The 15203-nt window shown below is 44.3% G+C and overlaps 1 protein-coding gene across 4 annotated transcripts in view; it reads right to left on the bottom strand.

The window, feature by feature from the left end:
* The window catches only part of Wdtc1 (WD and tetratricopeptide repeats 1), a 67423-nt gene that overhangs the window by 34606 nt on the left and 17614 nt on the right, over positions 1–15203 (bottom strand). For all 4 annotated transcript variants that reach the window (XM_040756413.1, XM_040756412.1, XM_040756414.1 and 1 more), the window contains exon 2: positions 335–481. In XM_040756413.1, coding sequence (XP_040612347.1) covers positions 335–382 — 48 coding nt within the window. In that variant the 5' untranslated portion in view covers positions 383–481. The remainder of the gene's footprint in view (positions 1–334; positions 482–15203) is intronic.

Below are 15203 nucleotides of genomic sequence, written 5' to 3'. Positions count from 1 at the left end.
CTTTCTGCTTGTTCTGCTTTTTTGGGGGGAGTCATCTTTAAATGAATCTATGGGGCAGCGGTCCTCAATTCGTGGGTCACAACCCCTTTGGGGGTGGAACAACCCTTTCACAGGGGTCACCTAAGACCATGGGAAAACAGATATTTACATTACGATTCACAACAGTAACAAAATTACAGTTAAAAAGTCGCAACAAAAATAAATTTGTGGTTGGGGTCACCACGACATGAGGAACTAACTGTCTAAGAGCTGCAACAATAGGAAGGTTAAGAACCACTGCTGTAGAAAAAAAGGGGGGCCTTAATGCACTGGTTTAAAGGTCTGGGCTACTTACCTTGATTTGCCTACGAATGAGGTCTCTAGTTATGTTGACTTTTGCCATCTTCTCTTAATGGTTCAACAGAAGGAAGCTATAGAAGGATCTTCAAGACCCTTGCACATTCCAGCCAAGCCCAGGTCCACAAGACAAGCATTTAATTACCTGCAAGGAAAACAAAAAGCACCATCAAGCCTTAGGAAATAGAATAAGGTACCTTCAAAAGCCTGATCCCACTCCTAAAACAGCCCACCAGTAAGTTACGACATGATGAGTTGGCCTTGCTCTGTGGTGCTGAAGCACCTTGAGCAGGCAAAGATGGAGAGTACAGTGACTTATAAATAACCACAGGGAGCACTGAGCAAGCATTGAGGAGTCATAATGCCTCACCAGGAATGCTGTGGATACAGGTAGGAAGTATGTTCTAAAGTCAACAGAACACAAAACAAATGTCAGTGTCCACATGTCCCGTGACACCTGTAGCAAACTATCTGAGACCCTCAGCTGGCCTCTCCCACAACCAATGCAGTACCATAGGCAGTTTCACCAAATAAAGACTCAGAAAGGCAGCTTCCGGAGGCTCCTGGAATGGGCAAGGAAGCTCCATGCTCCCTTCCACGCCTTCCCTATGAGTCTATTTGTCTATATCCTTTATAATAAACCAGCAAATAGTTTTACTACTCCTACTAGCAGCAGGCATATGTATGTGAGACAGACACCTCTCTGTGGGATTGGTACTCCTTCCACCTTGACATGAGTTCCAGAGATCCAACACAGGTGGCCAGGCTTGCATGGCAGGAGCTTTGCCTATTGAGTCATATCACCAGCTCCAATTTTTGGGGGGGCGCAGGGTTCAGGACAGGGTTTCTATGTGTAGCCCTGGATATCCTAGAACTCACTCTATAGTCCAGGCTGGCTTCAAACTTGTGAGCCTAGGTTAGTTGAGTCTGTGGGTTTTTTGGTGATGTCCTTGGCCCAGTAAAAGGCTTTGTTTTTTTTTTTTTTAAGAAGAATGGTAAATGTGTGATGAACATGCCTGAGATTCAACTGAATAAAAAAATCCCCTGTCAGTATCTGCATAGTTTAGCCTCTGTCCCATCACCTCTGGAAGCTAGTCCTATACCATCTAACCCTGTTTAAAAGAGCAAGTAACCTAATTCTTCAATATATAGCAAAGGAAACACAAATGCAACAAGAAAATCTCAGTATATTCATCACAGATTTTATAGCAGAAAAAAAAACCCACACAAGTTCTCAGTATCAGCAGTCTGGCTAAACAATGTTATTGCCATATGACATCACAGGTCATCATCGACATGGCTCCTGGGTAAAAGTTACTTTCCACCAAGACTGTCAACCTTAATTAAATCTCTGGGGACCACATGATAGAAAGAGAAATGGTTCCAGCCAGCATGTATGCAACCACACCACATACACACTCCACACATTAAACCAAATGCATTATAAAGTTTTTTTTAAAAAGGATGATAACCGCAAAACCAGCAGAGACAGCTGATCTGAACAGGGGAGAGCTCTTGGACCCCAACCGACAGCTGGGAGGCCAGCATGGGACTGACCCAGACCCCCTGAATGTGAGAGTCAATGAGGAGGCCTGGGCTACCTATGGGGTCCTGAGCAGTGGATCAGTGTTTATCCCTCGAATACTAACAGACATCGTGTGTCCATAACACAAAGAGGGTTGCTCTCTCTGCCTGGACTCTTAGGGAAGTACCTGGACCCTACCCTGAATGAAATGATGGACTCTAGATATCCCCTATGCGGAAGGAATTGGCAATAGGGTGGGAAGATGGGGGGGATGGGGGGTACGGGAGGAGGGGAGGGAGAGGGAACTGGGATTGACATGTAAAACAAGCTAATTAAAATAAAAAAATGTTAAAAAAAAAAAAGGATGATAACCATGAAGGAAAATGCTTAGGCTATATGCAGCCCTTAAACAAATACTTTGGCTCAGCTAAGAGTTAAAAATGAAATATAACTAACTACGTTGGGGGTTATGACTTTTTTCATTCTACTTTTCAAATGTTATACAGCAATGGTTCTAAACTTGTGGGATGGGATCTTTTGGGGGGTCAAATCAAATATCCTGCATATCAGATATCCTGTATATCAGTATCAGTATCTATATTACATTCATAGCAGTAGCAAAATTATAGATATGAAGTAGCAACAGAATAATTTTTGTTTTTTGGTTTTTTTTTTTTTTTTGGTTTTTATGAGACAGGGTTTCTCTGTATTGTTTCGGAGGCTATTGGTCCAGCCCAGCCTCGAACTCACAGAGATCCTCCTGCCTCTGCCTCCCGAGTGCTGGGATTAAAGGTGTGCGCCACCAACGCCCAGCATAATTTTGTTTTTACAATTAGGTGTCATCACAACATGAGGAACTGTACTAAGGGGCTGCAGCTTTTAGAAAGGTTGAAAATCACTGCTCTAGAGGGAGGGGACATGAAGGAAAGGAAGAGGGGAAGATGGGGAGGAAGGCATGCCTGTGTTAGTCATCTCTCTCTTTTTGGACACAGGCTCTCTCATTGAACTTAGAGCTCACTGAATGGGCAGACTAGCTGCCCAGAGAACTCCAGGGACTTTCCTGTCTCCACCTCCCCAGTGCCAGGATTCCAGGTGGGTACCACCATGCCTGGGTTTCTGGGGACATGAACTTTAAGAGCCTTCTGCTTATACAGTCAACACTTTAACAAGCTATGTCTCTACTCACCAAGTAGTTTTAGCTGGGGGGGAGGGAGAAAAGTTGTTTATGGTTTGGGGTGGCTTTTGGGGAGGATATTGTCTGACTATATAGCCTTAGCTGCTCTGGATCAATATAGACAGGTTGACCTCAAAGTTCAGAAATCTGCCTGCCTCTGCCTCTAAAAGGCTACGCTACCACACCCAGCTTTAATGCCTTTTTAGTAACCTGCCAGAGTTGGTTTCTGTTGCCAGAGGATGATTCTGAAGCTGAACAAGGAGGATGTGTGTGTGTGTGTGTGTGTGTGTGTGTGTGTGTGTGTGTGTGTGTGTGTAGCTGGGTGCTGCTGTGAGACTCTGCTCCGTCCTGAGAAGAAATGGTAACACACTGGAAAGCCATCCTGGAATACAGCCTTGCCTTTCTTAAAGAAACAAAGACTCAGTGCCTTTCCACAAAGTTTTGTAGGCACATCTAACTAGATAAAAGATTTACAGAGGAAGAAATGTCTTTAATCTATCTTCCAAGGGGAACAACTAGTTTCATATTTCCATCTAAAAGTCTCTCAAACATAAAAAAATTGGATCAACAAATCAAAACATACTTGGCAACGAGAAGATGAAGTCATGGCCAACTCTTTTTTGTTTGTTTGTTTGTTTGGGGGGGGGCATTGAGACAGGGTTTCTCTGTGGCTTTTGGAGGCTGTCCTGGAACTAGCTCTTGAACTAGCTGGTCTCAAACTCACAGAGATCCACCTGCCTCTGCCTCCCAAGTGTGTGCACCACCACTGCCTGGCATGTGGCCAATTCTTAAGTGCTACTTCAATGGGCATTCTTGAGACAGTCAACAGGTCAGGTACAGAAGCTTTGGAATGGCGGACGGAGACTGACATGGGGCAGTGACATACTTGATCAAAGACTAGAGAAGACAGCAACAGACAATTCTATCTAGGATGCAGTATGCAAATTACATAATGACTGAAATTAATAGTTACAAGAATTTTAATGAGCTGGACGTTTGACGGAATCTTACTTATACTATTGTATTCGTAATCTCAGAAGAAAAGACAGAAGAGAACATTAACCATGGGAAGAACATGACAGTGTGGAGCCACTAGAAAAGGAGAACATGTACTCTTCACTCTGAGGCGGGGTGACTGGTAAGCCACACTCGAGCTGGAAGAACATTAAGAGCTAATTTGTTTATAGAAAATGAAAGCTCAATAAAGACTTTCTCTAGCTAGAGCACAAAGGATTTCAGGGTCTGATCTGTAATTAGGATGCTACAGGCCAGCCCTCACAGACACTCATGAATCGTTGTCACACGGGCCAGCACAGAGGAAAAAACACATGACATAATGTTCTAACAGAACATGAGTAGTGACTGTGTGGATGCCACACCTCTCTGAAGGTATTCTCCCATGGGCCTAAAATCACTAGCTTTGTACTTTTAACCCCATCCTGCCTGCAAGCTTTTAGCTTAGGCTATTAGGAAACTTTCTTCTATGAGGCTAACACTAATAAGAAACTAATATTCAGGACCAGCAAGATGGCTCAGAGGGTAAAGACACTTGCCAAGCAACTTTGGGCTACAAAGACTGTCTAAAAAAGGGGGAAGGAGAGCTGGGATGATAACTCAGTTAGTAAATAAAGGGCTTGCAAGCTCCATCCCCAGAACTCAATAACAAAGCCAGGTCTGGGGCATGCTCTGGGGGATGGGGGACAGGTAGATTCCTGGAGCCTGCTAGTCAGTTGTGTCCTAGACTGTGTCTCAAAAAGTGGTGGTGGTGACCCAGCAGGCAGAAGTGCTGCCATGCAAGCCTGACAACCTGAGTGTTCCCTAGGGACCCTCAGTGGAAGGACAGACCGACTCTCTGACCCACACACGGCTGTGACCACACTCCCACATTTCATATATATACAAAAATTTTAATAAAGTGGGCCACACCTGAGGCTGACCTCTTGCCTCCATACATTAACCCAAAAGACACGTTCACACATACCCACAACACACATGTGCACCCACCAACTCACTAGCAGAAGTAGTGGAATTCACACAAGAGTAATAATTTCTGAATACACAATTCAACCGTTTCCAGTACACACACTGTCATGCAACCACCGCCCCCTAGCTTGTTCCAGAACATTTGCATTACTCTAAACCCAGCAAATAATTAGTCCCCAGTTCCCCTCTATCCCCAACACCTGGCAAACACCATTCTCCATTCTGTCTCGGCCGATTATCGACTCCAGATGTTTCATTAACAATATATGGCCTTTTGTATCTGACTTCTCTCACTTATCATAATTTTATATGAGATCCATTTTGTACTATCTCTACTTCATTTCTTTTTATTGACTAAATAGCATTCAACCACATCGATAGAGTTCACTGGTGTGAACTGTGCTGTGAACATCTTTGAAAGAGCCCCTGGCCGGGGATGTAGCTCTGGGTAGACCAGTCCTAGCATGCACAAGAACTGGAGTTCAGATAAAGTTCTCAGTGGGAGGTAGAAGCAGGTGATCTCCATGAGTTCGAGGCCAGCCTGGTCTACAGAGTGAGTTCCAAGACAACCAAAGATACACAGAGAAACACTATCTTGAATAAAACAAAAAGTAACAACAACAAGAATCTTTCTTTCCAAGTCCGGGTATGACTTTTAAAAATCTTGTGCAGAAGTGTAGTGCACACCTGTAACCTCTGAAATCAAACTTTGCCAGCACAGGCAGGAGGATCAGGGCCATTCTCAGCTCCACAGCAAGTTCAGACCAACCTGGGCTCCATCAGACCCTTCCTCAAACCTAAAAAACAGCCAAACCAAATCTCCTTCATCCTCAGGTACATAGCAAGCTCGGATGTCAAGAGACTCTGCCTCAAACATGAGTTTGAGGATTAAGATGAGGATGTAGGCCAGGCGGTGGTGGCGCACACCTTTAATCCCAGCACCCGGGAGGCAGAGGCAGGTGGATCTCTGTGAGTTCGAGGCTAGGCTGGACCGACAGCCTCCAAAACAATACAGAGAAACCCTGTCTCGTAAAAAAAAAAAAAAAAAAAAAAAAAAAAGATGAGGATGTAGTTCTGTGGCCGAGAGTATGCTTACCATGCTTGAGGCCCTGGTTTGATCCCCGATACCAAGAAAACAAGTAAAACTTTTAAAGATGTGTCAAGGCCCGGTGGTGCGCTTTTAATTCCAGCACCTGGAAGGCAGAGGAAGGCCAATCTACAGACTGGCCTGATCTATACAGTTCCAGGACAATCAGGGATATGCAGAAAAAGCTCTCTTTAAAAAAAAAAAAAGACTCTCTCTAGCTACTTTCAAAATGTGGAACACTGAACAATGAAAGAGAAAAATCAATTATCTACACATAGTTACAACAATCAGGTCTAAGACATATATGGCCATACTAATCTTGGGAGGGAGGGCACAAAACTTCAGAGTGGGAATGAAAAGCTAAACACAGCAGGTCTCTGCATTCCAGGCCAGCCTGGGATACACAGAGGAAGCCTGTTTGAAAAACAAAAACAAACAAAAAACCAACATAAAAAACTACTAAACCAAAAAAAAAAATAGTTGAACTATACATTTTGTGTCAATACATTTCTAGCATATGAACATCTCAAACTCTTTTCTATTTCACAATCACAACTCAAAAAGAAAAGCTGTCTCTTAACTTTTCCTGTTTCCTCCTTGAACTGTGGTTTTGCAGCTTCTGTTCCTTCAAGGCCAGCTCTTCACCTGATTCATCTCGTAATGTTCCCAAGTCCGACTGAACTTAGCAGATGCCAGTAACTACTGAATAAACAGTGTGACTACCTAGGTACACAATGCATTATGCCTATCAAAGTGCCTTTGTTCATGCTTTTAATTTGTTTCACAACAATCCCGCGAGGAAGCCACAAAGCTATTATCATCCCCACTTAAGGAAGACCGAAGCTCACCCTATGGTACTGAGGAAGGGCCACTGAGCTGGGATCCTATGCCCTTGGCCAGTTTCTCTCTACCTTAAGTGATAGGAACTGCACTCTGCCAGGCTCTTCCATCTATAAAATAAGGAGAACTGGGAGTGTGGTACACCGCTGTAAAACCAGCATTTGGGAGGAAGGCAGAGACCAGGCCAGTCTCAGTAACAGGGTGAGTGGAAGCTAGCCTGGGCTAATGTATGAGACCTATTCTTAGTTGTCTATTGCTATGACAGAACACCATGACCATGGCAACTTACAAAAAAAAAAAAAAGCATTTAATTTTGATCATGGTTCCACAGGGTTAGAGTCCATGATTATCATCATGACAGCAGGCAGGCAGGCAGGCATGGTGCTGGAGCAGTAGCTAAGAGTTTAGACCTTGAAGTCAGGCGGTGCCTTTAATCCCAGCACTCGGGAGGCAGAGACAGGCACACACACAGACACAAACACAAAATAAGAAAGAAGCAGACTCGGAGATGAGCTACAAAACCACTTCCAACAACTGTTGATTCTCAGGAGACACCGCAATCCAGCTGCAGGAGAGATGGAACCTCAACCACATACATGTGCTCCCAGTCCTCCGGACAGCCCTCTTCCACAATAGGCAGGTGCCTCCAGCCCAGCGGCAACTGACCCCTTTCAACATTCTGAATTGTGCAAAAGATGCATGCAAGTTTCCCTTTCTTCTGCTCGCAGTGGTGTCCCTACTGGAGCAATCCCACAGAGGGACCATGTAACATTGCAAGGGCCTGGCTGGAAGGAAGGCCAGCACATGTGGCAAACTTGATGAAAAGCCAGGCTGTGGAATCCAGTGGAACCAAGGCTCAAATCTCAACTCCGCCATCTACTTCCTGCTCCGCATTTCTAAGACTCAGTTTCCTAATCTGGTCATATTCCTCTGCAGGGCAGCCAGTGACGGGAGAATACATGTGTAAAAGGTCTGAAACTAAGTTGCTAAATGATATTTGCTCACCATACCAAACAGTTTCCAGTATCATCTCATACCCCTCATAGCAATCCCACAAGATAGGTGTGTTTCTTACCCCAGATGCAGCATCTGTGGCATAGGAAAGTTCATTTACCAAAGTCACTAAGTTATTAAATAGGAATCAACCTAGCCTGACACCAGACCCCAGGCTACTGGCCATAAAACAACCATTTCTATGATCTTTAGCACCTGTCATCACTCTTTAGGACTAGACAAGGAAGCAAAATTACCTTGGCTAGGGTATAGCTTACCAATAAAGAATGTGGCATCCTGGTTCAACCCCCAGTACCAACACTTCCAGGGGGGGAAAAAGACATTATATTGGCTAAGCAGTAGTGGTGCAAGCCTTTAATCCCAGCACTTGGGAGGCAGAGTCAGTGGATCTCTGAGTTCGAGGCCAGTCTGGTCTTCAGAGAAAGTTCCAGCACAGTCAGGGCTACACAGAGAAATCCTGTCTAAAAACAAACAAACAAACAAACAAAAATTTGAAGAGTGCTACACTTCAGACCTGAAGGATCAGCACACACTTGTTCCCCCAGCACTTAGAAGGGCAGAGGCAGGAGGGTCATTAGTTTAAGGCTGTCCTAGGTTACTCAGTGAAATGCTGCCTCCAAAAAGAAAATGCTAGCCCAGAGGTACAGATCCATAACCCAACATCTAGGAAGTAGAGGCAGCAAGACTGTGGTTATATAGAAGAGGGTGAAGATCAGACAGCAAGCCTTTGGGGTCATGGATAATTAATACAAGGACAGTTTTGTCGAAAGGAGCTTGCAGACTAGTCCTATCAGCAAAGAGCATCTCTGAATACAGCTGAGCCTCCTGGCTCACAGGATCCCACGGGAGACTGGCAGCAGCTTTTTCTGTACAAGTCCACCCAAAGAAAAGCTTCACCGTCTGGGAAGCATTTAGCAAGAACTCACCTTGACATCTCTGCCTGAATGGGCTTTATAATGCCAGCTGAGCTGTGTGGACATTTTTCCTGAGTCTTCAGGACTTTGCTTTTCAAAGTTAGCCAGCTGTTGGGCCCATGCATACATTTCATAGGGCAGTAGAAGAGAGCAAAGAGAAGCATGCTCTGATAATGTTGTCCTCTCTCAAGGGTTATGAACATCCCTGTCTTGGATTTCATCTTTAATTTGTGCCTTTCCAAATCCTGCCACAACTCCTGCAGGTTGGTCCCTGAAGTTCTACCCTCTATCTCCAGTCTCCAGAAAGGTCAAAGGAAAGTAAGGTGATGATCTTGGAAATGCTGCCTTTACAGTTTTGCTACATCCATATGTGACTCAACAGGGAACCAGGTAAGCCGCCAGCACCCATGCATGAAGGCTTGGACTGAAGAAGCCTGGCTCCCATTCTGAAATGGATTCCCTAAAAGTTCAAGAACAAGGGAGTTTTATTCTGCTTGAAGATAGAAAATAGAACGTTTACCAGGTTTTGGTCCTAACACTGCCTGAGAGTCACTGGGTAACTCCCTGGCCAAGGTCCTAGTCTGCTCCCCACCTCCACTCCAAGAAAATGGGGCTAATCCCTCCCTTGATGGCTACAGGGAGGATTAAGGGTCATTATTCTTGGCATCCAGCTCTGGCACAGCTCTAGCAGTTGTGAGCTTGTTTATTCTAAAAGAAGGTATTTAATATAAGAACATAAACAGTGAACCTTGACCCCTCACTCTTAAGAATGTCTGGAAATTGTCTACTCTTCCCCTCCTTCCCTTAGCAACACCAGGGCCTGGCCAGGACCTAGGTCAGGTGCTCTACTGCCGAGCTACATCCCTAGCCCTTGCCTTTCTTCTTTCTTTCTTCTTTCCTTTTTTTTTTTCTTTTCTCTTTCTCCCCACCTCCTGTTTTTTTTGTTTGTTTGTTTGTTTGTTTTGTTTTGTTTTTCAAGGCAGTTTCTCTGTGTACCTTTGGAACCTGTCCTGGCACTTGCTATGTAAACCAGGGTGGTCTTGAACTTACAGAGATCCTCCTGTCTCTGTCTCCCAAGTGTGTGCCATCACCGCCCAGCCTGTATTCCTTTTTCAATGTTTTATTTTGAAAGTACCAGGCTGCCCAGGCTGGCTTTGACCTCACTCTAGAGCCCAGCAGGCCTTAATTTTTCAATCCTCTCAGATCAGACTCTCAAGAAGTAGAGACAGGAGGCTTGTGTCACCAGGCTTGGCTGACAACTTTCTGGAAAACAGGCCCTCTTACACTCTGACTGCTGGTTGCATCCTTTCTAGGCTTCAGGTACTGCTCACTAATGAAGCTTTGAGTTTGAGTTTGAAGCTATTACAAAGAATCAGCCCAGGGCTTCCGGGTGCCTCCATTCAAGCTGGGTTCACCCTGAGGAAGCCCACAGAGTGGTGCTTCTTTTCTACAGCAGAGCCCCTGAGAGGGAGGGCCAGTGAATAGCATACACTGCTTTTTGGTCCTCATCAACCCTCTCAAAAAGCAGGGACCTCATCAGCTCTTTTCATAGGCTAGCACACATGTCTGTAGCTCAGAGAGGACCTGTGTCACATCACTAATACGAGGCAGACACGATTTCAGAACAGCCCCACCCCTCCTGACTGTGTAGCCTTTAGCATATCTCTGGCTTTGTGGAGCCTGTTTCTTCAGGGAGGAAGAGTGATCATTGTCTACCTTTCAGGGGAGGGGTTCTGGTAGGATTAAGTGAGATATCTAAGAAAAAAGTCTCTAGCAAGTGTCCAGTATAAAGCAGAGAATCGATACATATCAGCTTTTTACAGATCAAAAGGAAAGCAGTTGGGTAGTTTCACAGGATATCAGCTTAAAATACCAAAAGACTGACTAGTCCAATTACTTAAGTTTGAACCCTCTCACATACTGGGGTGGCAAGCCTGGAGTGATAGCTCTTGCCTTTAATCCCAGCTTAGGGAAGCAGAGTCAGGGAGGTGAATCTCTGAGCACCTAGAAGCTAAAATAGGAGGATCATGAATGAGTTCATGGTGAAAGGCACCTTTGAGCCCATCTCAAAAAACAAAAGTGGCAAAGCTTCTGCTTATAAGGCAGCCTATTTGGTTTTAGAAAGCTAAGTTTTCTACCAAACACATGCTTATACTTCCAGGACCATGGAGGCAGAGGCGGCACTTGCCCATGAGTTCAAGGCCAGCCTAAACCACCCAGACAGGCCAGCTGACTCAGAGGAGGGTGGGTAGGGGCCTGGATACACGGTTTACTTGGCACAGTGCTTGCCTACCTTGCAGAAGGCCATGAGTCTGATCCCTAGCACCAAATAGAATCAACTATGGTGACACATGCCGATAATACTGCATTCCAAAGGTAGGAGGATCAGAAGTTCAAGGCCAGCCTGGGATACAGGAGACTCTGTCCCATCCTGTCCTTCCCTGATCCTCTTGGCATAAAAATAAATAAATAAATAAAGCCAAGTTTTCTATCTAACCAAAGCCAATCCTCAGATATTTGTCCTTAAATCTTCATGCTACCTTCTAGAATGCTGAGAAAGTCCAGTTCCCTCCTTCAGTAGCCATCTGAAGTCAAGCATCATGTTCCCATACTCTGAGCCTTACTCTTCAACTCTTCCTCCTTGACTGTGGTCCAGGAGTATGCCCAGTACCACAGAGTACTCCAGGCTCTCCTCTTAACTAGCTGTGTGAATTTAAACCAGTCTCTCTCTTTTAGATTTTTTGTTTGTTTGTTTCTTTGAGACAGGATTTCTCTGTGTATCCCTACTTGTCCTATAACTCACTCTGTAGACCAGGCTGACCTCAAACTCACAGGGAAAAAAAAAAAAGCTTAAGCAAGTTTCAAAAGTCTCCAAATCTGTGACTTCATGTGTACAGTAAAGCAAAATAATTCTCACCTCACAAAGACTACCCTGAGGGTTAAAGCAGATAAAAATAATATTAGTTACCCCAGTGGTAGTGCACACCTTAAATCCCAGTACTCAGGAGGCAGAGGCAGGTAGATCTCTGTGAGTTCGAAGTCAGCCTGGTCTAAAAAAGAATATTAACTAGAACCAAGTTCACTGACATATGTCAGTCATTTTTAAAGATATAACCAATTAGTGTGTATCTGTCAAATAGGTTAATCAGAATTACATGTAACAAAAAGGTACTGGTTTCTGGTGGTGACTGTCAGGACCTGGGTTTCTTAAGACATGACAGCTAAGAAAGCACAGTTCACCAGTTCACCAGAGTTGTCGTCCAGGGCTGTCTGTCTTGGAGATTCAGAACTGTACATGTAGCACACATTTTTTTAATTTTGGGCTGGAGAAATGGCTCAGTGGTTAAGAGAATTGGATGGCCAGATGGTGGTGGCACACGCCTTAAGTCCCAGCACTTGGGAGGCAGAGGCAGGTGGATCTCTGTGAGTTTGAGACCAGCCTGGCCTACAAGAGCTAATTCCAGGACAGCCTCCAAAGCCACAGAGAAACCCCGTCTTGTCTCAAAAAACCAAACCAAAACAAACAACAACAACAACAACAAAAAACATTGGATGTTCTTCCAGAGGACCTGGGTTCAATTCCTAGTATCCACAACTATTTATAATTCCAGTTCCATGGGATCCGGCACCCTCATACACACCTACATGTAGGCAAAACACCAATGCACATAAAGTAAAAACAAATGATTTTAAAAGAGAAAAATAAAAGCAACTAAATAGGTCAATGCTGGGAATGGTAGTGTGTGCCTGTAACTCTGGCACTGAAGAGACTAAGGCAGGAATACAGCCATGAGTTCTAGGGTACCTGAGCTACAGCGAGTTCCACTACAGTATGGGCTCCAGTGAGGCTCTTCAGTTGTCATGTCCTAGGTCCTGAAGCCCCAGGGCATGAGAACACCATACAGAGGATGCTCATGTGTCCACACGGAATTCTTTCCAACTAAGCACTAGTCAGCTGCTCTGCTTCTTCCCATTAAGGGCTCACACTTAAGCGTCTCTCTGGGTCTCAGAAGACACTTGGAACGTTAAAAATGCTCTGTAAGCTTTGTTTTTCTTATTGTGTGTGCATGTGAGTATGAGCATCATACCTTCACCAGCTAAGTCACTTCACTGGTACAAATCTGGACTTTTGGACCATGTTGAGATTTGGAGAATTCTTCCAGATAGACTAGAACTAAATGTATTTTGCGCTACAAAAGGCCAAGAGTCTGTGGGAGTCAGGGGTCAAATGTTATGAATAAGAAAGAGCCCCCACAGGCTCATGTGTCCAATGCTTCCTCCCCAGTCAGTGGCACTATTTTGGGAGGTTGATGAAACTGTGGTGGATGAGGCATAACTGAAGGAAAGAGGGCATGCAGCTTGAATGCCATCCCTCATCCCGTTTCCCTCCTTTTGCTCTGTTTTCTGTTTTCCATGCCACTTACTCATGCCACCAGAGTCAGCCAAGCAGCCATGAACTGAACACCTGGAAACCAAAGCCATAATAAGGCTTTCCTGTTTAAAAGGGGAAAAATGTCACTTGTGACAACTCTAAAACTGTCCAAACATTGTTATCAATGCAATTGTGACCAGTATGTCATATATACTCTCTTTCACTCAGTGACTACCAGGGAAGGAATCCCAAGCAGAAATAAAGGTTGTTATTCAATTATTGTACCAAATTAACCCCAAAGTAGTATTCCCTTTATAAGATGTGACTTGAAAGTAAGGGCCCCCAAAGACACAAAAGGATCCAGACCTACAGGCAGTTTAATCCAAACTGTGACAGAAAGGGTTGTCTCCGGTGTACCAATGAACTACAACAACTTGCTGGGCCTGATGAAGCAAGCCTATTACTCCAGTGTTGCTTAGGAAGCTGAGGCTGAAATAGCACAGGTTCAAGGACTGCATGGACTAGTAAATTCATCTTGGGCAACTTATGAAGTGCCTATTTCAGAAATTTCTCAAGGGCCATCGGTATGGCTCTGTGATCAAAAGTGCTTTCTCGAGCAGGGTGTTGGTGGCGCACGCCTTTAATCCCAGCACTCGGGGGCAGAGGCAGGCGGATCTCTGTGAGTTCTAGACCAGCCTGGACTACCAAGCAGTTCCAGGACAGCCTCCAAAGCCACAGAGAAACCCTGTCTCGAAAAAAAAAACCAAAAAAAAAAAAAGTGCTTTCTCTGCAAGCCTAGCAAACTAAGTTCAATCTCAGGAACCCACAGTGAAGTGGAGAATTGATCACTATACTTCACACGGGTCACGGGACATGTAAGCAGTGGTATGTGTGCATGCATGCATGTGTGCAGCATACTCACATGTGTGCACACACAACGCTCTCAGAGTAATAATACATTTTTTTACAAAGTGATAAAAAAAGGACTGGTGATACAGCTGTGTGGTACACAGGGCTTGCCTCGAATGCTCAAGGCCCTGGGCTTAATCCCTGGTGCTGCCAAAAACAAACCAAAACATACAAATACTAAAGAGGCAACTTCTTATCAGAGAACCTACATGCATCTCTGAGACATCTTTCCTTCTTAGTGCTCATGTTCAACAAGAAGAGAAGAGAAAAATGAAATACAATTTAACAATGAAGAAATCAACTGCTCAGCCTCAGATTCAGCCCAGCTAGTTACTCTCTGGTCTCTTTTGGAAGAGATGGCTCAGAGGTTAAGAGCACTAGCTGCTCTTGCAGAGGACTAGGGTTCAATTCCCAGCACCCACATGACAACTCACAACCATCTGTAGCTCCAGTTCCAGGAAATCCACCACCCTCTTCTGGACTTCCAGGGCACCACTCACATGTGGTGCACACACATACATACACACATACATACACACATACATACATACATACAAGCAAAAGACTCATACATGTAGAAATAAATCTTTAAAAAAAAAAACCAAACCAACAAACCTTGGGTATTACACTCAACAGCAAAAATTCAATTTTTCTTTTAATGGTTTTTCAAGACAAGGTTTCTTTGTGTAACAGTCCTGGCTGTCTTGGAACTCACTTTGTAGACCAGGTTAGCCTCAAACTCACCGAGATCTACCTGCCTCTGCCTCCCAAGTACTGGAATTAAAGGAATGTGCCACCTCTGCCTGGCCTAAAAATTCAATTCTTAAAAATACAAGAATTACAAGAAAAAATAATCTAGAACTCAAACTAGAAATAGTCCAAAGGAATTCATTCACTGTATGAATACAGATTGATCACTCACAATTTAAGTGGAGACCAGCGAGCACACCTGTGCTTTGGGTAGAGATAATATAAACATCCCTACCTTAGAAGATAACCCAGAAGCATTTTCTTCTCAAAACTGTTTTAGGCTTTACTGATTGATTCTT

This window comes from Mesocricetus auratus, unplaced genomic scaffold (genome assembly GCF_017639785.1).
Source record: "Mesocricetus auratus isolate SY011 unplaced genomic scaffold, BCM_Maur_2.0 Super-Scaffold_100014, whole genome shotgun sequence".
NCBI lineage: Eukaryota > Metazoa > Chordata > Mammalia > Rodentia > Cricetidae > Mesocricetus > Mesocricetus auratus.
This window is presented reverse-complemented; position numbering and strand designations above follow the sequence as displayed.